Here is a 26,471-nt window from a genome sequence, read left to right on the forward strand (position 1 = left end):
GGACCTCAAGACAGACTATCCCATAACTAAAAAAAAATCCTTGATGAATGTCTGTTCAATCTTTTATTGAAAAACATCCAATAAAAGCAAAAGCAGTTCCTTAATTGTTCCCCCAGTGAGGGGGGGGGGGGACAGGACACCTGTTCGATTCAAGGAGTCCTCACAGAAGAACCAGTGTGGAATAATGTCCCCCCCTGTGAGAGAGGGAGGGCAGGATCCAGACTGGGGCCAGAATTTAGAGGGAAAGAAAATTGAGACAGGGCTGGAAAGTGGAAATACAACTGGATGGTTTTGTGCATCAATTTTTAAAGAATTGGAGAGAGCGCAGAGGAAGATTAAGGAAGAATGGTGGTTAGGATGGGATAGAGTGGGAGTGGAGTGAGGGGTATTAAGGAATGCAAATTTTATTGATGGATTTGAATGGTCCAAAACTGGAACGATTTATGGAACTCGCTGAAACATCTGGGAGACCCTGAGTCCAGGGGAAGGGGGGTTGTATTAATTTTAAGTGTTAAATGCTATTATGATATAAGAATCTCTATTGGAATTTATGGGAAATCTTCGGTAATAAAATTTAGGCTAAAGGGAGAAATAGAAGATTGAAGGATGGGAAATAAATTTTTGATTGGGATTAATTGATTAATTATTAGTGGAATATAGTTGATGTTTTTAGAATAGAATAATTGAAAGATAATGATAAAAGGTATCAGATAGAATTAAGATATAAGATGGAAACTGCTTAAATGGAATTCTAAAATGGACCCAGTGAGAGGGGAATCGAGGAAGTCAACAATGTTAAGTAAAATGTAACACATGATGTTTTTATTTTTATTTTTTGGTTTTATTTTTGGTTTTTTTACTATTATTATTTTTGGGGGGTTTGGGGGGTTTTGCAATGTTTTCGTATTTTGGCAAGATTGGAAAACGAATAAAAATTATTTGAAAAGGGGAAAAGAGCAGTTCCTTAATATTCTAAGGCACCACCATTTATTGAAACCTTGCAAAATTAATATATTTGTGAGAGGAGTTGCATGTTTTTTTCATGATGCACCCTATGTGAAACTGTGGTCATGTTAAATAAAGCTGCATGCTGTCATTTCGTGGTTGGCAAATTGTCCTGGAAATGATGGAGCATGTCTATAATCAGGGCTATGTGAACTCCATGATTCCATAATCCATATCACAATACACATGCAGAATTTGGTACTGGGCGCGGGATTCGACATCCTGAAACTTAAAACCTTTCCTTCTAAAGGTTTGTAGCTCCTAAAACACTGAAATGATGTCTGCAAGTGTGTGGTCACACGTAGGACCTTAGGAGGCAGAAGGCAGAAGGGCTGCAAATGCCCTTGCATAGTTGTTTTGCCTTTCCCAGGACCAGCAAAAAACAACATATATGAGACAACATTAAGCAGAAGTTGTTCAATCCACATAATTTTAGTACAGGTTGCAGAATTCAGCTTGTCAGAGTCCAGAGTCCAGGCTGCTTTCATGTAGCTCTTTTAAGTAGATACAGCCTTAATAAGCAATAGGTAGCATAAGTGCATGTTTCAGCTAGATTTTGTTGGGAGAGTTTTGTTTTCTTTCAAATGTTTCCATCCACTGGTGTCACAAAAGGAAGATTTGAATAAATATTATTTTAAAAAACAAAAACAAAAGGAAGATTGGTTTACTTTATTAGAACTGTTTGAAATTATGGGGTCTGAATAATTTAGACTATTGCATTGAGTCAAGAAGACTCAATGGCCAAGGTGACTACGGATTAATCCAATGACCTTTTATGCTCCATATGCAACCATCTCCTCCATATAAATAAGTATATTGATGTGAATAATGGGCATTAGTCTGCCAAAGCCAAGTGCTTACCATCAATATATGGTATTTTGCAGTCCAGTTCAGGTAGACTATAAACTAAGCTTATTTTTATGAATGGAGAAGAATGTAGGGTAGCTTCAGGTTGAGTGGCAACTTCTCGCCCTGTACAGTGTCTGCAGTACCTCTTCATGTGACTCGTGGGCTTCCCTTTGTCATCCTATGCCTGAGACTGTCTGAAGGGGGCTGGGAAGGCAAAGGGACGTTCAACTGTCATCACCAGCATCTTCTCTGACCATTGCACCTTCATCAAATGCATTGGATGCTCATTGACTGATGTCCTGATCTTCCTTTCACAATATCTTCATTATTTGATGCATTTCTGTACCCTCGCCTGGGCCCTGGGTGTGTGGTGTGGATCTGAATCCAGACAATGAACTAATAACAGACAGGCAGAGAGATTATGTGACCTATCAGCAACAGGATCATGCAGCTTTAAAGATCCTCCTCTCCCGTTGGCTAAGCTGATAAACTTCAGCTACTGAGGGACTCACTGCTACACCCAGAACCTCACCTTGCTGTCCCACCAGAGTTACTCCTGGGGTCATGAGTTTCCTTTTGGAATTGGCTGTGTATGGGGTGTCATTCTGATAATACATTTACAGAGTATTTTAAAGGTAGCCGTGCCACAGAAAATATAATGCATTTGCTGATCTGGGGGGAAAGTCATAGAATCATAGAGTTGGAAGAGACCACAAGGGCCATCCAGTCCAACCCCCTGCCAAGCAGGAAACACCATCAAAGCATTCTTGACAGATGGCTGTCAAGCCTCTGCTTAAAGAACTCCAAAGAAGGAGACTCCACCACACTCCTTGGCAGCAAATTCCACTGTCAAACAGCTCTCACTGTCGGGAAGTTCTTCCTAATGTTTAGGTGGAATCTTCTTTCTTGTAGCTTGAATCCATTGCTCTGTGTCCACTTCTCTGGAGCAGCAGAAAACAACCTTTCTCCCTCCTCTATATGACATCCTTTTATATATTTGAACATGGCTATCATATCACCCCTTAACCTTCTCTTCTCCAGGCTACCATGCTGCTCTTTGATTCTAGTCATATCAACCCCCCCCCAATAGCTCCCCTTGCTCAGAACCACTGGGATTGGGGCCACACCTGCTCTCCCCAGCTCCTCTCTTCACAGACACATCTTACACCCCTTAATTAAAACAAAAACAAAAAACACCAAATTTAAAAGCACAACAGCAGGTAAAAACCATTTAAAACAATTAGGACAATAAATCAGCAACAGAAACCCCTAAACAATACTCCAACCCAAATGTCTGTTCAGCAGCCTTCGCTTTTGTAGCTGCAGTGAGTCAGGAACCCTCCCTACCAGGCAGGTGGAAAAGGCCAGCAAGGCAGGGAGCAGTTCCCCCAGGACTCACAGCCAAGATGGCCCAAGTTTTAAAACTGCCTAATTGAAATCAGCTTATTCCTGAATCTTTTGGCCCATTGCCTATAGTCCCATACCACTTAAGTCCAACTCAAGCTCCAGCAAGCAGTCAGCCAATCCTTAAAAGTAAGCTTGATTTTTAAAATAATATTTCTGGGCCATTTCATCCCATTCTACAGAGCATCTCAGAACCTGAGCCTCTTTGAGGCATCTCCCACTCATTCCTGATTTAATGATACACAGCTGCAGAGAGGTCTAGCAAAAATGGGCAGGCTTTACAGTGTCATTCATAGGATATTTTTAGTTTTAGCGTTTGTCTTAGGGTTTTTCTCCAGTAACATAATAGAGGACCATGGTTTGTCACAATGTTTGCTTCAGGGCAAAAATTGGGAATCCAGAGGATGGAGATTCCTTCCCTTCAGCATTCTGATTCATGATAGAAACAGGCCTAGGACTTTTGTGATATCTGCTGCCTTAAGCTGGTGCTAGGGAGCAGCTGGAAAGTGTTTGGCTGTCTCCCTTTTTGCATGGCATGCAATTGTGTAACTGTGACAGGCTTCACTTCATCTAACTGTGGGAACAACTCTTCATTAAGAAAAACAAAATGCACACAAACACACCTGCAAACTCGTTGGTGACTACTTTGTCACTCTGAGGGCTACCCAGGGAGCCAAGCTGCCAGGTGTCCCTGCGGCAGAAGCCCTGCAAATGCTGCTGTCAACATTGCAATTACTGTAATGTGCCCTGCAGAAGTGCAGGCTGAATACCTGGGAGCTGAAGCATATCAAGAAACAGGAGCCTCAGGACAAGATTTAATTGCAAATGACTTTTGGATGGAGGAAGGGAAGCATCCTGGTCTCAGCACTATACAAATTACTGGATAAGGCTCCTAATACAATGCATGCAAAAGCAATCTCTACAGAAATTCACAGAGGCAAATAAGTGGAACTAAAAGTCAGAAGGGTCTGTAATAACAGATCAAGAAAAATACTATTTGGGAAAGAAGACCACTGCATCCACAGTGAGGTTCTATGTTCCTCACGTCAAGTGGCATTTTGGAAATAATAGAATACTGTATGTGAATAAAGAGAAGCTATTACTATGGAAGGTTTTTGTATAAGAGGCAAACATTTCGGTTCGCCTTCAGAATTTCATGTTTCTGAATAATTGTCTTTCTTACATATTTGAAAAGACATGCAGCAATAAAACTGCTAGCACATTTGCAAAGCTAAGCAGGCATGGGCTGCCCTAACTTAGCAGGCCCAGTCCTTCTGAAGTGTCTAGAAACCAGGACGCCTTCTCCAGGGGACCACCTGGGTCCTCATACCTATAGTAACTTTTACATACATTGTACTTAATATATTAATATTTAAGATGGTGCAGATAATTTTGTTGTTCCATATGAAAACTGAGTCCCTAAATATCTAATCTCCTTAATTTAAGAAAAAACAGTCATCAAAGTTGTAGTGAAATTCTAAATACACATGATGAAACACACAAGTCTGCTGCTGAAAGGATCTTCCCCATCCGGATCTTTCCATTGTCCACTCTGTTGCAACAGTGGTTGCCCAGTGGCAGCCAAGAGAGCGGCAGGGGAAGGAGTAGGGAAAATGCATGACATTATTTTTCACAGAGATGCTGTTTGGGGATGTGGCCGAATTCCACCCAAGTGACTGTGGAGGAATTCATTTTACCGTCCTTTGCAACGTCTCCTCCACAGCAGGTAATCTGGAGTGTAATACAGATGGATAGGATGGTCACATAATGCTACTTTGTCTTAATTGTGTGGTCCATCATTTCAGTTGGTTTCCGTTTCCTGTATTTTCTTTGATTTGCTGGCTTTGTTTTTGTTTTGTTTGTTTGTTTCTTTCTCTACAGGGATTGGGCAAGGTGTCCCAGTGGTGGCTCTTATTGTGGAAGGAGGACCCAACGTAATTTCTATCGTCCTTGAATATTTACGTGACACTCCTCCAGTTCCTGTTGTAGTTTGTGATGGCAGCGGGCGGGCCTCTGACATCCTGGCATTTGGTCACAAGTACTCCGAAGACGGAGGGTGAGTCACTTGCCAGAATACTTTCTTAAGATAAATCCTTCTTTGGAATCATTTGCATTTTGATGTTGATTTATTTCAGTAAGAGCAGAAGTATTAATTGGGGATAAACATTATAGCTGATGGTTAATGGGCAATACCGCCCATTCACATAACCCATAATTACACAATCACTTCAGTGAAGACGTCAATATCATGCATGCATCTACCGGTATTTTCTTCTGCCTGACTGGAGGTTTAACTGTAGCTGGCAGGTTAAAACTACTGCTTGACGCAAGACCATTTTCACACAAAGAGTCATCCTTTTATATTTTTTTTATATAATACTTCTTGCTGACCATATAGTATACACATGTTGCTTTTCCAGTTCTGCTAACTGGGTTATTATTGGTATCTGAAGAAGTGTGCATGCACACGAAAGCTCATACCAAAATATAAACTTAGTTGGTCTTTAAGGTGCTACTGAAGGAATTTTTTTATTTTGCTTCGACTCAGACCAACACGGCTACCTACCTGTAACTGGGTTATTAAGGATTGCTGATATTCTTGTAGGTCAGCTGGCTCCATTATTGCCCCACACTACTGCTCTGTGGAGCCAAATGCAATAACATCTTTCTCTAAATACTGCATTTTTGCGTGTGGGTGTTTCTCTTCCTACTGTTCAAGGTGTTGCAATGAGATATATCCAGTTCTGTAATTAAGATGGCCAAAGGCCAAACCTTTGCTCTAGAAACACTAAAGAGATGTCCTGCAGAGTTATAATCCCCTGAGACCTGTGGTGACTTTGGTGCAGAAACTCCCAGCTAGGATTATTGCCGGCAAGCGTTGGATGCTATGCTTTCAGTGAACAAAAAATAGTATAATATATTGTGCACCAGTCCATGAAGTTCTCCTTCTGTTCTTCCTTCTCAATCTAATAGTTTTGCTCTATTCATTAGCCAGGTCCATCTTCATTGTCATCTCCTTCATGAAAATGCCCACCGGTGTCCACAATGCATGCCTACCTTTGCAATGACACAAAAAGCAAATGAAACCTTTGTTTGTCTAGAATGATAATAAAACGAGGCTTTTAGGCACAGATTCTTGAAAATATTTTTTTTTCTCAGAGCTAGCCATTTACTTTCCAGTTGTGCTTTTCCACTTTATTTGAACATCTCCTATAATTCCATCTATGTCCTTTCAAGAAAATGTTTGCATCACTTAACACATCCTTGTAGATGTTGAATCACCTGCCTGAAATCAAAACACTATTTTAGCTGTAAACAGTATAAAATGTAAAAATAAGTACTGGGACAGAATGTTATGAAAGTTTTACAAAGTATGTTTTAATTCTTAATTCATTTCATTTGTGGAGGAAATGAATCCACGTTGCTGCTTTAGTGAATGTATTAACCAGGAAGTATCTCTTAATTACTAAAAAACCGTAAAACCACACCAGAAATAAATAAGGGGCCATCATCCCCAGTCACTCATCCCCTAAGGCACAGACAAATAAATATTTTTTATTTTATTTTATTTTAAATATTTCTGTCTGTTGACAGACAGACAGCTGCAACTCTACAGGTTCAAGGATCCTCAAGAATATCTCTCCAAGACAAACCATATTTTCTAGTTGTTAGGCACTGGTCTGTCCTGAGCCTGTCCTGTTCACAGCTCAGATAGTTGCATCTCTGCTTAGAATCAATAGTATCAAGCTGTTTGTTTCAGTCCCTTAATTGCCTCCTTGCAGGAAGACACAAAGGTACTAACTTAATACATGAATGAGAATGGAGCATGGTTTCTAGGGAAATGTCTTTGAGGGGATGATTGATGAGATGGTGTTTGAGGATGAAACCAGAGCTACCGTACTTCATGGTTTGTATCTTTGTTGCTTCCACTCTGGTCCCTGCCTTGGCCCTTTCCCTACCTTTAGTGCCCTGTATTATCCAACCAAAATAATCACAGCCACCTACCCTCTAACACAGGCATCCCCAAACTGTGGCCCTCCAGATGTTTTGGCCTACAACTCCCATGATCCCTAGCTAACAGGACCAGTAGTCGGGGAAGATGGGAATTGTAGTCCAAAACATCTGGAGGGCCGGAGTTTGGGGGTGCCTGCTCTAACATCTGGGACCCAGGTGGCGCTGTGGTTAAACCACTGAGCCTAGGGCTTGCTGATCAGAAGGTCGGCGGTTCGAATCCCTGTGACGGGGTGAGCTCCCGTTGCTCGGTCCCAGCTCCTGCCAACCTAGCAGTTCGAAAGCACGTCAAAATGCAAGTAGATAAATAGGAACTGCTACAGCGGGAAGGTAAACGGCGTTTCCATGTGCTGCTCTGGTTTGCCAGAAGCGGCTTTGTCATGCTGGCCACATGACCTGGAAGCTATACGCCGGCTCCCTCGGCCAATAATGCGAGATGAGCGCGCAACCCCAGAGTTGGTCACGACTGGACCTGATGGTCAGGGGTCCCTTTACCTTGCTCTAACATATAGGGCCAGCCATAGCCTTTTCACCCCCTGAACAGGCTGTCACTCCAACTTTGTGTTGGGAGATGCATTCCCCGTGTGCAGTCAGTCATAGGTTTGTTGTCTGTCATATGACTGTATGTGTTTTCATTCCACAGAGTGGATGTGACGTAGGCAGGATGTTTGTCTTACTGTCTTCCTAAGTGGGACTGTTGTTCCTTTGTTCTTTCTCTTTGCTGTGTGATGCTAGAGAGAGGAGGAGCCATGATGAAGAGCTCCATGTGTTATGTGTAAATAAACTAGTTTAGCCAAATGCTGTGCTACTGAGTCTGTTACGCAACTGCACAAACCTCTGTGTATCTGTGAAGTGTGCTGGTGTTTGTCTGACACCAGTCGCTGTGATGTTTGGGCTGGAGAATGCTTATAAAGCTCCCGAACGATCTCCCAGGAGGGAGGGAACATGCCAGTCAGATATGCGTCTCTGCCAAGGTCCTGCTCACGAGTAGGTCCTCTCCTGGACAATTGCTGACACTTTTCACATATGCATGCTCATCTAGTTGGCTTCTTCCTGGGATGTGGAAGTGCTTCCAAGAATACCAGACGTGCACAAAATCCATAAGCAAAGTCAAGTGTATAACCATAACTTAAAGGGCAAAGATTCATTTCTGCAATACAAGAAATACAAGAGGACTTCTTGGTATTGCCATTCTAAAAAGTCACCTATTTAGGCAAGCTTTCCCCTGAACGGAGCATCTGGTTTTATTGTTTTAATGATTTTTAACTGTTTTAATTGCTATGCTTTCTGGTTATTTGCTTTATTGTATATTTTAATTAAATATCTTTTAATGACCCTGTGGATTTGTTATTGTGTATTTTAATTATGCATTCATTTTATAGTTGTAGCCATATTGGTGTGTGGGTGTATCAATCGCACATATGCATATATACCGGTATGCACATTATGCTTTAAAAATTTACCTACAAACACTATGAGCATTGTATACACCCCCCACCTTCTCTCTCAAGATTTAGGATCCTGAAAACTGTCCATGTTCTTTACACTGCTGTTTATTTACGCATCTCACTATCATGGTTACTGAGAGAAGAGTAGGAATGAACCATCAGCCAGAAGCAGGTTGCCTAGTGATCAGTATGGTGGCCAGTGGCCTCTTTTCCTCCGGCTGCTATATCCTAACCTCATGCTCCTATTCCTCTTCTGGTGGTGGAGCAGGCCTACAATGGCCCCAATCTGTCTCAGGTCGCTGACACTGCAGGGACTGGCCCCAGCTAATGGAAGAGCCACTTGTCTTGTGCTTAGAAAGCACACGTCCAATAAGTTTTCCCCTGGGCCCTTTCCTTTGGAGAAAACCCAAATTGCTGTTTGCTATGATTGAGCACAAAAGAGCAGTTTTCCCTGGGGGAAGCAGTGGGACCAGAGGAAGTGTGGATAAGCCACATATGTGTGTTCATGCACCTGAGTGTATACACACATGCATATGTTTGAGAGAAGAGAAATGTGAATCCACAACTGAGCATTTTCAACTGGATTTGTGATCAATTTCAGTGTTTCATGCCTGATCAAAGGGATTTTCCCACACACCCAATTTTCCATGAATATTATCAATGGGTCTTCCAAGCATTGTCCCTTTTAACCATTAGACACACTTCACTTCTCTAAAATCTCTATGCTTTTCTTCCCATTCATTGCTGTGTGCCATTCCAGTCCATGTCAGAGATCAAAGCTCTTTGAAGGACCTGAATCTTGGATGTGGAATAATGGCACACAACATTTTTTAAAAATAATGTGGATATGCATAACTTCCAGCAATTTGGTTCCATTGACACAAAGTTTTAAATGTTGTGAGAGGAAGAGCTCTGTGTGTATGTGTAAGGACACCAGAAATGTAATATGGATGATTGGCTTCCCAAATTGACCAGACGAAATCTCAGGCAGTTGTACATATTATAAAACAGATTTATTAAAACATTTATTGCAATAAATGGTGGCAGTGAGAATGAGTTTCTCATTCTGCCCAACCCATGGGCATACCGGTACACAGAGTGCTTTTATAACAAAACTTCCCTACCCCCATGTAAATTACAAAGCTTATACAGGATGTGCTCTTGTGGTTTATGCTAGACAGGATGGAACAAAGGAACAAAATGTGGTTTAGCTAGAGTTTCTTAGAAGTGCTGTGTGTGGTTAGATCTTTGTGCAAAGTGTTGTTCTTGCGCTAACACAGAGATAGAGAGAATTCTACTGGCTGCATAAAATGGATTCCCTCTGGTTACTTGGGGCCTGTGCGGCCTGACCAGGATTATTCTGGCCCTGGTCATTGCCACCCTATATATGCACAGTTTAATTTCAAAAAATGTGTTTTCACTGCTTTCTTCTAATCTTGTTGCAATATTTCCTTTTGCACACATGATGGTACCAAAGGGACAAAGGAAACCCACAGTTATATAGTTATTTTCAGAGCATCCAATTCTACCTCTGAGGCTTTCTAAAGAAAAGTTAATGTGGTGACTTTAAAGGATTGCTATGGAGGTGCAAATAAATAGCAACAGGATGGAGAGACAAGGGGAAAGCATATGAAATAGTATTGTGTTGTGTGTGTGTGTGTGTGTGTGTGTGTGTGTGTGTGTGTGTGTGTTTTGTATTTCCAAACCTCATCAGGAAAAACCACTGTGAATAGAATCACAGAACTGGGAGTTGCTACTGCTTTTCTAGTATATGGTGTATATATAAGTGAGTATATAATTGCAACAGAACTTGAGGCAGGCTGATAAGAACAGGGAAACTGCTCTTGTTTTCTGACACTTACTTTGAAAAGTATAAATCTGTGTTTGGAAGGGACAGCACATGGAAGAATCCCGACCAAGCCTGTGTAGTGGTGATAGGGGATTCCCTACTGAGGGGTACAGAAGCAGTGATCTGTGGGCCTGACAAGACGTCTCGAGAGGTGTGCTGTTTCCCTGGGGCCAAGATCAAAGATGTAACAGAACGGCTGCAAGGAATCATAAAACCCACCGACAAATACCCCTTCCTTTTGGTCCATATGGGAACCAATGACACTGCAAGCCATAGCCTTCAGAAGATCCAAAGTGATTATGAGGCTCTGGGCAGCTACTTAGAATTTCACAAGCAGAACTTATCCCAGCATTTGGTGCTAAGTAGGGGGTGTTTTTTTCTAAGAGAGGGGTGGTGAGGGAGGGGTGGTGAAGAGAAAGAGATGCAGACAATTCTGCAAAACTGCAAACTTTGGCCCCTTTTGGCTCTGGCTTTACCCCCCCCCCCCAAAGAAGTCCAGCTACTGGCCAACTAGGTCAGTGTTATCTACACGGAGTGGCTCTCCAAGGTTTCAGACAGGGGTGTCTACCACCCCTGCCTGAAAATGCCAGGGATTAAATCTGAGAACTTTTGGAAATCACTCTCTGTGCACTAGTCAAGCCAAAGGAAAGCTATAGTAATGCTTGTTGTGAGACAAGTCTGAACAAGCAGGGAAGCATGAAATGATACTGATCCTTCTCCCAACAATTATCTATATCTATATCTATATCTATATCTATATCTATATCTATATCTACATCTATCCATATAATATCTGTGTTAGCAAGAGTGTTGTTTGGGTGAAAGCAACCAAGAATTGGTGAATTGGCCAGTGTGGTGTAGTGGTTAGAGAGTCAGAGCAGGGTTCAGATCTCCACTCGGCCATGAAACTCACTGGATGACCTTGGGCCAGTCGCTGCCTCTCAGCCTAACCTACCTCACAAGGTTGCTGTGGAGATTAAATGAAGAAGCGAATATGAACACCGCATTGATCTTATTGAGGAAAAATGTGAAATATAAATGCTATAAAATATAAATTCAATAAACCAAAGAAGCTTAGAGAAACTGAAATTGATAGATTCACCCATTCCTGTTTGGAACCTTGGATATTTCAGTCTGGCTAGAATGAATTAAAGTCAGTCCCTCTGTCTGTCTGTCTGTCTGTCTGTCTGTCTGTCTGTCTGTCTGTCTGTGGCGGTAGGGGCAGCAATGAGACATGTGGCATCTAGGTTGACCCTGAGAGAAATACCTATAGAGGTAGACTTAACAAAGAGCCATTATTGATAAGGCTCCCCTTGTTAGCAAACATGGTTGTGTGTGAAATACAAAGAAATATTTCTGTTTGGTCGAATTGCATGCACCTCTGCAGACAGTTCATGTGAGTTAAGTGGGAGGCCAATCTCGCCAACTTGCACCGTTGGGGCAGCGGAGGAAGGTCAGGGGAAAGGCTCCCAAACTATACTGCAGGATCGCCTTCCTTAAAGCTAGGTTCAATGTTTTTCCAACTAATGTGCTGAGACATAGATTTACTAAGGGCCAAGTCTCTTCAATGTGTGCTTGCGAAATGAAATCAACTGAATCTTTACACCATGTTATGTTTATCTGCCCTATGTACAGTTCGGCTCGTGCTAGTATATTAAACTCCATAATCCAGCCTATGGCTGATAATCCAGTTGACCTTCAGCTAGCCTGGGTTCTTCAAGATGTGGACCCTTATATCACTCTACAGGTTGCTAAATTCCTAACAGCCGTCCTCTCGTACAAGAGACGGAATGGAATGTTAGCTGATTATTGATAGTTATAAGAATTTTTTTTTTTAATGACATCAGATATTGATTTTAGTTAGGCGCCTAAATTTTTAATCTTAATCTTAAACCTTCAAGATATGTTTTTTGAATTGTTAATATTTGTCCTCGTGAGCTGTGAATTGTGTTATATTATCTGTGGTTTGTATGAGTCTGTGGTTTTTATTTGATTTGTTTTGTTGTGTTGTGTTTTATGATGGGCGTACAGCCGAATAAACATATTTGATTACTGCAGGATCCAAACCAGTATCAGTAATTGTAGCATGAGGCTGGATCCACAGTGAAAGGAAAATGTTTAAAAGTCATCACAAAAGTAGTATGGCTACATGAATATTTCTAAGCAGTACCGTGTTTCTCATATTATAAGACATGTCTTATATTTATTTTTCCCTTTAAAAAAGACACTATGGCTTATTTTCAAGGGATGTCTTATTTTTTTCCTCCTCCTCCTGCCGCGGCCGGCATTGCTGCTGCGCCTATCACTGTGTCTTATTTTCGGGGTATGGCTTATATTCCTTGAATGCTTAAAAATCCTGCTATGGCTTATTTTATGGGTATGTCTTAAAATATGAGAAACAGGGTAGGTATTAGTTTTTCCCATCGGTTCGAATCCCCATGACGGGGTGAGCTCCCGTTGCTCAGTCCCTGCTCCTGCCAACCCAGCAATTCGAAAGCACCTCAAAGTGCAAGTAGATAAATAGGTACCGCTCCAAGCGGGAAGGTAAACGGCGTTTCCGTGCGCTGCTCTGGTTCTCCAGAAACGGCTTAGTCATGCTGGCCACATGACCCGGAAGCTGTACGCTGGCTCCCTTGGCCAATAACGCGAGATGAGCGCCGCAACCCCAGAGTCGGCCACGACTTGACCTAATGGTCAGGGGTCCCTTTACCTATATTCTTTCCACTGCTTTTGTACACATTATAATTTTAATGCTGCAAAGGTATATGTCTTGAATAGCATAATAAGCGAAATAAGGGTACATTATCCCTTTTAGCCAATATGCAGAGTAAATGGACTTTTTGATGGACTTTTAAGGTTATATCCTCAGTGTCCTGTTGTAGCATTATATGATTAGAATGGCCACCTACACATTGGCCAAAAAAGATGAACTCCATCACCCCAAAAAGAGAGGACAAACATGGATACAGCTGCATTATCTAGCTCTCCAGACACTGCAGTGACATTCGCTCAGCCACTGATTTTGCCTAAATGCTTCCATACCACTAACATGGATGGCATGGGGGGGGGTGTTGAATTTTTGTTGTGTTTCAAACAAGTAGATTGCAAAACCCTTTAAATGGATTGCTCCTAAAATTTGGAGGAGCATAAATAGATTTCAGTATGTTGATCTTTGACCTAAATTACTTGAGAACTTACACAAAGTGTTCTTCATTATTGTTTAATGGCATAGTGTAAAGGGGCAAAAGAGAAATGGAGATGGAAGGGGGAAGCCCCCATGGATGAGGCTCAGTGGGTCTCGTCCTTGCCTGGAAGTTCTTTCTGGCAGGCAGGGGGTGCAGCCTCCCAGAAAGTAGTGCTTGGTCTTTTAGCTGACAGCAGAGACCAGTTTGTGCTTTAGTTATGTACGGTTTGTTTTTAAAGGAACATAAGGCTTTCCCTCAATCTGTTTCTGCTTACAATTATTTCTGCCTCAATGAACCACCAAGAAATTGCACTTGAAAATACCAAGTCTTGCCAGTGGCCTAGAAGCGTCACAATATAAACTGAGTTTATTTCATGAAGGCAAAAAGCTAAGTGGCAGGTCACAAAGCAAATTATGCAAATGGCCTGCTTGCAAAAGAGCAGCCCGTCTCTACCTCTAACCATTATGATTTTTCCTAGAGGATTTGCCAATTTCTCTAAAGGATACCTTTGGTGGGGGTGTAAAATTTCCGAAACAGAACCTTAGTATCAGGTTAAAGAAACTTGGCGAAATAAATATTACTTTGAAGAATTCTGCACTACATGTTTGGGGGACATGCTCCATCACTGGGATATTGCCTGATTTCAAAATATGTGCCTGCCTCTCTCTCTCTCTCTCTCTCTCTCTCTCTCTCTCTCTCTCTCTCTCTCTCTCTCTCTCACACACACACACACACACACACACACGGGGCGGGGGGGGGGGAGACTCTTACATAATTCCAGGCCCGTGGTTAACTGCTTCATATTTCTCACTTTCCACACATGATGGAGGTTCTGGGGCAGTGTTACAGTGTCATTCTTTCCTTGGAGAAAGGGCACTGGAGACTTACGATTTATAATATCTGGTTCTATAAAAGACGTCAGGTTGTGCTGAAGATCGGAGTGACGGCATGCAGGTGACATCAGGATGTTTGAGGAGCCAGGGGCGAAGAAGAAGAAGAAGAAGAAGAAGAAGAAGAAGAAGAAGAAGAAGAAGAAGAAGAAGAAGAAGAAGAAGAAGAAGAAGAAGAAGAAGAAGAAGAAGAAGAAGAAGAAGAAGAAGAAGAAGAAGAAGAAGAAGAAAGAGGAGGAGGAGGAGGAGGAGGAGGAGGAGGAGGAGGAGGAGGAGGAGGAGGAGGAGGAGGAGGAGGAGTTTGGATTTGATATCCCACTTTATCACTACCTGAAGGAGTCTCAAAGTGACTAACATTCACCTTTCCCTTCCTCCCCCACAACAAACACTCTGTGAGGTGAGTCAGGCTGAGAGACTTCAGAGAAGGTCACCCAGCAGCTGCATGTGGAGGAGCGGAGACACGAACCCGGTTCCCCAGAATACAAGTCTACCGCTCTTAACCACCACCAACACGTTGGCAGCATGGCTTCTCTGTTGGTGGCTCGTGTTCAGCCTCCTCTTCCTCCTGGTGCTTTGCCCATCTTTCCCTTATGCGGCAGGAGCGGGAGGAAGCTGCTTGCCAGGCAATCCATGCCATGCTTGGTTCCATGCTCAGCCTCCTCCACCTCCTGATCATTTGGAACATTAGGGGCCACCCCAAAAAATAATATTGGGGGCCCCAAAAGGGCTGAGCCCCTAGCAGTTGTCACCCCTGATTTCTATCAAGGATTCATCCACACTTCTGCTTGAGGTTTGAGTGGTTTTCCGCTTGACCAGAGCTTTCTAGGCCTGGATCTGAGCTGTTTCCCCCTGGCCCTGCTCTTTTCTCAGGGAAAACCCACTCTTCAGCTTTCATTTGGAACAGAGTAGTCTGTGGAACACCCTATCACCATTTGCTCCAATTGAGGGCTAAAAAGCGCTTTTCCTGGGCAGAACAAGAGGAAATGTGGAGAAGCCCACAGGCTCAGTGAGCAGGAAGTTGGCCAATGCCACTTGCAAAGCAGCTTCAGGCCCAACTTCAATGGGGCTTGAAATTTCTTCAGCTACCAAACTTATCTTTTCCTTATCACCCCAGATTGTAAACTGCTACATACCTGTGCTGTTCTGCCCAGTTGGGGGCCCTTTAAACCCAGTCAGGATTCAGCTTTTTGGATAACAGGTCTGCAGCGTGGCGCTACCCAACATGCTCCCTCCCACCTCCGGCAATGGAGTGGCGGCACAATTCCTTCTTTTTATTGACCACTCTGCATTCCCACTCCATGGCACGTAAAACATTTTCTTTTTTAACTTGAAAATATAGCATGCTACCTTTTGAAGGTTCCCTTTGCACATATCACCTAATTTGGTAAAATTAGTCCAATCTAGTTTATTCAATTAACTACACCTGTGATTTCTATGAGACTAGGCACAGTGGCTGCAATAGGAATTAAGACACCAGCATAGCCTTTTCCTCTGCTGCTTGCTGACCCAAAATAAAGACATGGGTCCCACAAATCTATTCTTAGCTCATGAATGTCTGGTGATTTTTTAACCCCTCTGCAAAAGGCTACACTCAGCAAGAAATGGAGGTGTGCTATTCACATGGTGAACAACTGCAGTTTTGCTGCAGGTAAAACAGCTGTACTTTTCATCACTTTAAACCCATGGTTTTAAAATTGCTTACCCTTAGGGTCCACATCAATTGTCTGCTGAGAAACAGCTGAATTTGCAGGAGGACCCTGGCCAGGTCAGATACAGCTAGGTGACTCACTGTGAAAATTGAGAATGTGTCCTAGAATGACCCTGACTCTCCCTCTTGGCTGTGTATTTCAAGGCAGGTTTGGTAATACAGGTAGACAAGCTTTCTTCCAGGGAACCTGGCCCGCCATTATTCATCTTTTCATCAGAAAATGTCTTTTAAGGAACTGCTAGGAACAGTTTGAAAATGTCGGTGTAAGCTGTTTGTTGACTACATGTGACTCTTTTTGACATTTGCAAGACAGGTGAAACAAAATATTAATCAGTTTTAATTTGTATATAAAGAAAGTAGTTAGTGGAAGGCTAAAGAATATGTGATGGTCCCCCTTTTCTCTTCTTTTTTAAAAGATAGGGGCTGAATAGCTAATTGCAGAACTATCAAATTCCACCCTTCACTTTCTGCTTTCCCATTTGAGAAGGGTGAGGGGAGCTTGGTGTTGGGAGAATGACTAGGAGATTGCTCACCCATCTCCCAGCATCACATGAGTCCTTAGACTCTTGTTCTCATTCCTCTAATATTCCTCCAAATTATGCTCATTTTTTCAACCATTTTAATGATGCCCAGCTGTAAAGAGTTTGACTCTGGTTATATTTGGAGGAATCTCTTTAGGCAATGGCAATTGTAAACAACACAAATGGAGGGATGGTTAGAGTGGTGAATCCTTCACCTGTAGGCCCAAGGAGTGCTCTGTTGGGTCAGGCAAAAGGCCTACCTTGAGCAACCTTCTCCTGCCAACAACAGCTGGCCTAGAACATCTCTTGGTACCTCTAAAGTCACAAACAGCAGAACATGGCCATGAAAGTGGGGGACCAGGTACAACCAGTGGGTCAGATTCTTATCCTGCCCACTCCCCACAGCCAAGTGTCACAAGCAGGTGGAGCTGCCCACCTGTCAATTGCCCAGGACCACAATGCCATCAGAAATCAAGCCATGTTACCAGTGAATTCCTGCTTGCAGAGGTTGGACTAGGTGATCCTTTCGGTTCCTTCCAACTCTATGATTCTAGGCACAGTAGGGTGATGACTTTTTTACAACCTCATTTCCCTGTATCATAATTTGATGAGCTTTCATTAAAGATTAGATAAAATCTTACTTTCAAAGAGATTTGATAAAAAAAAACCTCACACACAAAATGATTTTTTTAAAATTATTTATCAGTTTTTTGACCATTTTTTGAAGTCACAGTAAGCAGATATAAAATTGAACCCAAGCTTTAGAGTCACATATATACAACATTATATAGGGTCATCAAACACACAAGGAAGTCAATTATTCACGATAATGTCATTGGACAGGATGAATCTCAGTGGGAGGAGTCGTGCAAGTCTTTGCATAACTTTGATCGCCCGCTCACAGCACTGGTTGCTTCGGTCAATGTTGATTGGAGATTTATCTGTTTTCCAGTTGGTTTTCAAGCATTTGAGACCTCTTGGGTAGTCATTCAGAACTGCAGATAGTTCATCAAAATCTTTAGCGCGGAACAATTAACTGCTGAACGAATGGTCAGCCCATGAGTAGGAAATGAATGAACACATTTTACGCAGCCTGTTCCTGGTTTTAGGCATCAGAATAAACGCAAGAAGGGCTAGAATGGCACGAGAGTTCCAGCATGCATTGCTGATGTTTGGGATCTGTTGAAACTTCACGAAGGGGATCTCATTCCTGTCAGTGAAGTGATGGAAGACACGAGTGAGGTGGTAAAATAAACTTCATGTCGTCTCTCCAGCCGCCTGTTTCCTTAATCTGAGTTTGACCGTTGCTGAAGGCTGTTTTCAATTTATCATAATTGCTCATCAAATCCTGCACAAAGAAGTACTTGATGTTTGGTGATTAAGTCAACCCATGGAGCTCATTGTCCATGACAACACGAAGAACGCGATCCAGCACATGGTGCTGGCAACTGATGAACTTGGGTTTGGGGTGACCTTCTATTTGAACATTTGCTGCAACCGGACAACAACGCCAGCCTTATTGCCAGTATTCACGCATGTTGTGTCGGCAACAATCATCAAAATTGATCCCCACAGGTTGAACTCCTCTAACACTTCCTGGAGTCCTTCTGCGATTGTTTTAGCTTTCTCATCTTTCAATTTTAGCGCAGCCAACTTAATTTCTTTTGCTTCATTCTTGAGGACCATGGCCTGATATTCAAAGCCCTCAACGTGCTTGCTGTCAAAGTGTGTGCTCCACTTCTCCAGATGAAGCGGGCTCACCAAGTGCTTCCTCACCTGCTCAGCTCTCCTGTAGATAGCCTTGTGGATTGCTGACTGACATGGGGTTGGGACGACAGCTTTGAGCTTGTAACAAGGCATCTTGCAATGCCTGTTGGGTTATGCTTCCTTGTGCTCGTTGATACTTCATTCTCATCCTCCCAAGGACTGTCTTTGCTGTTGTCGGATGAGTCCATGTAGCTTTCGGAACAATCAGGTGGCGCTGAGCTGGTAAGTGTTGATTCTGGTGACACAGTCGCTTCTATTGCCTTCTTTCGCTTGGATGGGTGGATGGTCTTTGCACCAGCACGTTTGTTAGTGGAATAACCAACCTGACCCTTGCTCTCAATTTGCAGTTTGTAGAGGTTCTCGTCCTCTTTGCACATCCATTTGCCTTTCACCTTGGTCACGTCAAACAGTTCATTCAGTGAATCAAAGTTTTGTTTCTTTCTGCATCACTGATAGTCTTTCAGAAGGTTTGCTAGTTTTGCACAAATGGCTTGATCAGATACATGCAGGAAGTTCAATGTTTTGCTCCATAGGGCTTTAAGTTCCACAGCAATTAGACAGATCTGGGGAACCAGGTTCGCGTCTCCGCTCCTCCACATGCAGCTGCTGGGTGACCTTGGGCTAGTCACACTTCTCTGAAGTCTCTCAGCCCCACCCACCTAGAGACCACAAGGGCCATCCAGTCCAACCCCAGAATTGCATTGGCTTTTTGAGCTGCTGCATCACACTGTTGACTCATGTCAAAACATTGTATAAAGTTTGGGGGAAATCCAAAGACCTACTAGAATCTAAGATACCTTGGTGGCTATCACCTATTGAAGCATTGTCACTTAAAACATTGGAAAAAAGGGAGAATGGCCTAGATACAGAGAGTTGCTGGTTGAACAAGAAGGGAAACTAAATTTGAAAGAATATGAAGAAATAAAAGAACATCTCCAAAGTTGGTTACATCATAGACAGCTAAAGGATATATTTAAAGAAGATAATAAAAAAGATTTTTCATATTCGGTGTACTGGGAAATGATATATAATGAATTGAAGAAAATGCTGAAAATAACATTTGTAAAACAACCAGAAGCTTTTTTTAAAAAAATGTTTTTTATTTATTTCAATCTTTAAAACCATACAAAAAACACGAATCTTCGTTTACCATATGTTGAAGAGAAGAAAAAGAAAAAGGAAGGAAAAAAGAAAAGGATGTGGCTGTATTGAGCATATCATATCCTGATCTATACACAAATTGTCTCCTCTAGACAAAGAAAGGAACAAAAAGGGGGGGGGAAGAAAAAAAGAAAAAGAAGAAAAAAAAGGGGAAAAGAAGACATATACAAAAAAATAATAATACATAAAAGTACATAAGATATATATATATATATATATATATATATATATATATATATATATATATATAAAATAACAGTGGTCTTCCAATCATATCCTATACAATTTATATTAATCCATCTTATTATATACAAAAAGTTCACCTCTATTTTTCCTTTTATTTTCCAATAGGTTCAGTTCCAATCTGCTTTCATGATCTTGTTACTTTACTCGTTGATATATAATCGTCAAAAATCCTCCATTCCTTTTTTGTTTTTTGTTTTGTTTGTCCTCTAATTCTCCCAGTGACCCTGGCTAGCTGTGAATATTCCTTCATTAAAATTTGCCAATCTGATACATTGGGTGTGTTCTTATTTTTCCAGTTTCTTGCGATTAGGACTCTCGCGGCTACAATACCATACATAAGTAATATTCTATTTGTACTTTTTATTTCTTCTGGTATTATGTTTAGTAGGAACATTTCTGGTTTTTTATAATCTTACATTTTAGCATTTTCTTTAATTCTTCGTAGATGTTATTCCAATATTTACTTATCTCTGCACATTTCCACCACATGTGCATTTGGGTTCCTATTTCCTTCTCACACCTCCAACATTTTGGTGACTTGTTTTTATACATCTTGGCTAGTTTTTCAGGGGTCTGATACCACCAGAAGCTTTTTTGCTAGGCATTCTAGGCCAAGACATACCCAAAGAGATGAGGATGTTATTTATGTACGCTACAACTGCGACGATAATTTTGATAGCACAAAATTGGAAGACGGGAGAAATACCAACTAAAGAACAATGGCAAGAAAAGTTGATGAACTATGCAGAAATGGCAAAGTTGACAGACAGACTTCGGGAAAAAGACCACAGTGACTTTAAGAGAGAATAGGAACCATTTATAGCATACTTGCAGAAGCAAAAGAAAACTACTGACTAGATGACAGGATTTATATAAACACTCACATCTTCATTAACAAAATATGTAGAAGATAAAGGAATAATATAGTGTACTTTTTAGAAACAGCAGTATGGAACAAGGGAAAATAAATCAGAAGGGGATGTTGGGGGAGGTCCAGAGGGGAGAGAAGAGGGAATGTAATATGAATGTTACGGATATGTGATGTATGCAATAATAGAAAATAATAATAATAATAATAATAATTAATAATAACAATAATTTAAAATAAGAGTTTGGTTGCCTGCCATGCACTCTCCGCAGAAGATCAGGTGCCACGGGGGGGGGAGCATGGGTATAAGGCTCTAGGGTTACCAGAAAGTCGGAGCTCACAGGGTGTCTGTTGTGGGGGAGGAAGGGAAAGGAGATTGTTAGCCGCTTTGAAACTCCTTTGGGTAGTGATAAAGCGGGATATCAAATCCAAACTCTTCTTCTTCTTCTTCTTCTTCTTCTTCTTCTTCTTCTTCTCACGGCAAGGAGAGATGCCATGTTTTATTTGTCATGATTTATGTATACCCTAAAAGCACTGCACTGGCTGCCCCATAGTTGCTGGGCCCTGTTCAAGATTTTGGTACTTGTTTATAAACCCCTAAACATTTGGAGCATCACTTCCAAGATCAGTAGACCTGGTCATTAAGATCTTCAGGGCAGGCTTTGCTATGTTTCACTGTATGGAGGCACAGAACAGGGCTTTGCCTGCTTTGGCATGTGGCCTATGGAACTCCTTTCCACTGGCTTTTTTACTTTTGATATTTAGGCCTCAATTGAAGAAGATACACTTGTTTACCCAAGCAGTTGGAGGGCAAATATATTTTAGTGTTCTCAGCATTGTTGATCTTCAGATGGTTCATAATTATTTGAAATGTGATGCTTTGATTTTGGTTACCTTGAGATTAGTTTAGTGGAAGGGTAGTATAAAAATACAATATTTTATTATTGATAACAATCATAGGAATCACCACCTCCCATTGTTAACATTTTTATATTGCTTGGATTAAGCGTTATTCTACTCACCCACTGAGCTCATGGATCCATTCACTGCCTCCTCTAAATCTAAGTGTCATCTTTATACTAATAATGCATCACTGCAAAGGTTCAGACTACAATGTATGGTCTACACCAGGCTTCCTCAACCTCGGCCCTCCAGATGTTTTGAGACTACAATTCCCATCATCCCTGACCACTGGTCCCGCTAGCTTGGGATCATGGGAGTTGTGGGCCAAAAACATCTGGAGGGCCAAGGTTGAGGAAGCCTGTTCTACACAATCCAGTAGTGCTAGATGATATTGTGGAGGGAGAAAAAGACGGGCGCGCAACCTGCCCCAACCTGGAGCCTTCCAGATGTTTTTGCCCACACCTGCTATCAGCCAGTATAGCAGATGGTCAGGAATAATAGGAGTTGTTGTAGGTCAAAACATCTGGAGGAAACCAGATTGAGGAGGGCTAGATTGGGAGTATCTGGGGAGTGTTGTAACCAGTTTTGCAGGGATACTTAACCACAGTCCTGCTTGTGGCATCAGATGGCTGCTTTTCTCAATTACATAATGGTTTTTTCCGGTCTCTAAGAGTAGGATCCACATATAGCTGGGCTGGCAAAAGTCAGTACAAGACTGCATCTGAACCCAGCTTGTCAATTGCAGCCTAAATTCATTCAGAAGTCCCAGGTAAGCAATATGCTTCCGAGCCATTTTGCCAGGTGATAATCTGGAAATTTATACCATGACTCTGAAGCAACAGAGACTTGTTCAAAAGGCAGGTCTTTCTTCAAACACAGCAATTCTTTTCAATTCTTTGTTTCTTGGCAGTTTCTGAATGGACTAGCTTGTCATAATCTTGCATATGTGTGAATACCCTCTTAACTTCCCCTCCAGGACTTTATGCGTGACATGATTCTGCAAGTGTGGAAAACTGCAGTGTGTGGTATTGGGGATAACTGCATGACACAATTTTCTTTATTGTTCTTTTTAAAGCAAATTCTAGCTGTAATAGCTTGAAAGAAGGTTTGCAATATCTGATGAAATCTCAGAAAAGAGAGGGATTTCTGACAAACACTTTTAGTGGTCATAGGCAAGGCTCAGCTTCTCTCTGCTTCTCAAGATTAGCATAATTAGAAGATTAATAAACACTGCAAAATAAGATGCAGAAATAAATTATGGGGATTTGCTTAATTTTTCTATTAAACACAGGTTTCAGTGTTTTCAGTGCAGTATCTGTGTTTTCCTTCTCTCAGAAATGTGCTTTTTAAAGAGAGATTTCCCAAAGCACTGCTTATTGGTCAAGATTTTGGTTCCAGAATTCTCAATGCCCCCTTTCAACCCCCTTTTGAATTTCAGACTTATCAATGAATCTCTGAGGGACCAATTGCTTGTCACCATCCAGAAGACCTTCACCTATACCCGGACCCAGGCCCAGCATCTCTTCATAATCCTCATGGAATGCATGAAGAAGAAGGAACTGGTATGCAAGCACATTCTCTAGGCATGAAACGCAGAAGCCCAATTTCATACCATCTTGGTGCATAAATAAGGTCTCGATCTCAGTTTGGAGATGGGGGGGGCTGCAGTGGTATGCAGTCCATCTTTCTAACTTCCATGGCTCAAACCATAGTTTGTGTTAGATTTGCATTACCCAACCTCTGGCTTCTCTAAGGCTGGCCTGGAATATCTCAAAGCCATGAGCTGAAACCATGCTTAGGAGGGCGTTTGCAAACTGCAATTTGGGGCAGCCCTGGTTAGCCTTATCCATAGTTAGTGACATGTTTACCTGAAGTTTAACCTCTTTGGAAGGGAGAGGGAATTCATGCACAAGAGGGAGAATCTAAAATTAGGGTTGCTATGCTTGGAAGAACAAAAAAGAGGATGGGGACAGACACACACACACACACACACACACACACACACACACACACACAGCTCAGCTGAGGATCGGGAGCCTCTTGCCCGAAACATAAAAAGAACAACAACCCAGACATTTTTTGTAAATTGTAAAAATCGGCCTGGCCGGAGATGTTGGCCATGGAAAAGAGGACATGTCAAGGAAATCTTGGACGTATGGCAACCCTACTAAAATGCAAATCTGTAGCACTTCCCCAATCCCCAGCACATGGTTTGGAGACTGAAGAAAGAAGAAAGAAGCTTCCACCTAAACATTAGGAAGAACTTCCTGACAGTAAGAGCTGTTCGGCAGTGGAACTTGCTGCCAAGGAGTGTGGTGGAGTCTCCTTCTTTGGAGGTCTTTAAGCAGAGGCTTGACAGCCATCTGTCAGGAATGCTTTGATGGTGTTTCCTGCTTGGCAGGGGGTTGGACTGGATGGCCCTTGTGATCTCTTCCAACTCTATAATTCTATGATTCTATGACTGTGTGAACTAAAACTGTGTTTCGGTGGATGTTACTTAGAAACCATTCTGTCTTTTACATATACATGTACATGTATAATTGGAGACCAGGGCATGAAGGGTCCATAAAGCCAGCCACAAACAGCTGATTAAAAGGTGATTTAAGTAAAATGTAAGAACACATAAAATGGGAATTACATAACACTTTAAATTTGTAGGATTAGCTTCCATTGGCTTTACCTGTACAATGTCATTAACTCAATTAAGAAGTTTCATTGGACTTTAAGTTATGGATAAATTATTCGCAGAGCATCATAAATGCATCCATCACATTATATTAGCTTATAATATATATTAGCTTATAAATATTGTTCTCAGAATCTGAATTCCAAATGTGCATTTTCTGAAACCAGTGCTGTTATTCTTTCTGTGTATATGCTGCTGCTGCTGAACAATTATTTGCCACCAGCAGCATGCTAGGAGCTATGCAAAATGCAATGAAAGATGCAATCCCTTTCCCAGGGCCTTGCATGAAGAAATCAAGGGCGGCATCAGTAAGAAGAGTGTTGAATTATTAGTGGTGAGGCAAAATCAAACCAAATAATGCATGTGACAGGGAAGATAAGCCTGAGATGGTTTAGGGTCACCATTGCTTGATGAAGTAGATCTTGATGATGTTGACAGACTGCAAAGCTTTTCTAAGCAGAGGGGGCTCCCTGGCACAGAAATGATACTGGTAGCCATAAAAAAAAAACATGAGAAAAGGAGGCAACACGTCGACCAGTTCTTGGGCAAAATATAACTGTTTTAATCTGTAGTTAACCATAAACCAGAGAGTGATCCAGGGAAATCATCTGTTTCGGTTAATGCTTCTTCAGTTTTATAACTAAAATAAATCAAACAGATGATTACCCTGGATCACTGTCTGGTTTATGGTTAACTACAGATTAAAACAGTTATATTTTGCCCAAGAACTGGTCGACGTGTTGCCTCCTTTTCTCAGCACAGGGGTTGTTTTATCAGCATTAAAAAAAAACCCAGCTATGTTTAGATTGCAAGTTCAGATGGCTAACATTGTTATTTTGTTGGCATTTATTTAACCATATCAATGAGCTTAAAAGGTAAAGGGCCCCCTGACCATTAGGTTCAGTCGCGGACGACTCTGGGGTTGCGGCACTCATCTCGCTTTACTGGCTGAGGACTGGCTGAGGGAGCCGGCGTTTGTCTGCAGACAGCTTCCAGGTCATGTGGCCAGCATGACAAAGCTGCTTCTGGCAAACCAGAGCAGCGCACGGAAATACTGTTTACCTTCCCGCCGGAGCGGTACCTTTTTATCTACTTGCACTTTGACATGCTTTCGAACTGCTAGGTTGGCAGGAGCTGGGACTGAACAACAGGTGCTCACCCCATCGCGGGGATTCGAACTACCAACCTTCTGATCGGCAAGCCCCAGGCTGTGTGGTTAAACTCACAGCGCCACCTGCCCCCCTATCAATGAGCTTAGTGGTGTACAAAACAGAGAAAGTAAATAAAAGTGTATGAAAGGTTTTATGGTCACTGGCATAATTAAGCAGGATCACAAACAATAACAAATTCAACCTACTTTGTTTTATAATGGTGGCTCAGAGCCACGTGAGTATTTTAGAATCATAGAGTTGGAAGAGACCACAAGGGCCATCCAGGCCAACCCCCTTTGGGTTCGGTCAGTCAGCCAGTTACAAATCCACTGAATGGTAGCATTGTCCAGCCTGCATTTTACCAGCTTCTTTACAAGACTATCATGGGGCACCTTGTCAAAGGCCTTGCTGAAATCAAGATAGGCTTTAAGAAACCTTTATCCCTATAAGTAGATTGTGTGTTGCCAAGCCCTCAGCCCATATACAGAAAGTTTTAGCATGTAATAATGTTTCACCCATTGATAATGATTCACAGTGCAAAATTATTTACATTAAACATATTTTACTCTTTTTTAAGCATGTTTGGTTTTTGGCTTTACAGAATAACAGCTGGAAGGACAAAGCTACAGTAATAATTTTGGAGGCTGAAATGTGTTAAAGGCTTCCAGTTCCATATCTTCCCCCAAACTCCAACAATGCTGAGTTGGTGGGAGTCAGTCTGAAAGAATCTGAGTTGCCAGTGTCACTTTTAGCTAGTAAACCTCAGTAACCTTCCACAATATTGATGTCAAATTTCTTTTTATCTTATCTGTGGGAAAG

The 26,471-nt window shown here is 41.8% G+C and overlaps 1 protein-coding gene across 2 annotated transcripts in view; it reads left to right on the forward strand.

Annotated features, from left to right (window-relative positions):
* Positions 1–26,471, forward strand: part of TRPM3 (transient receptor potential cation channel subfamily M member 3) — a 345,307-nt gene that overhangs the window by 222,379 nt on the left and 96,457 nt on the right. For both annotated transcript variants that reach the window (XM_035100060.2, XM_035100062.2), the window contains exons 7-8: positions 5,140–5,314; positions 23,254–23,377. In XM_035100060.2, the coding sequence (XP_034955951.2) occupies positions 5,140–5,314; positions 23,254–23,377 (299 nt within the window). The remainder of the gene's footprint in view (positions 1–5,139; positions 5,315–23,253; positions 23,378–26,471) is intronic.

This window comes from Zootoca vivipara, chromosome 11, assembly GCF_963506605.1.
Source record: "Zootoca vivipara chromosome 11, rZooViv1.1, whole genome shotgun sequence".
Taxonomy (NCBI): Eukaryota; Metazoa; Chordata; class Lepidosauria; order Squamata; family Lacertidae; genus Zootoca; species Zootoca vivipara.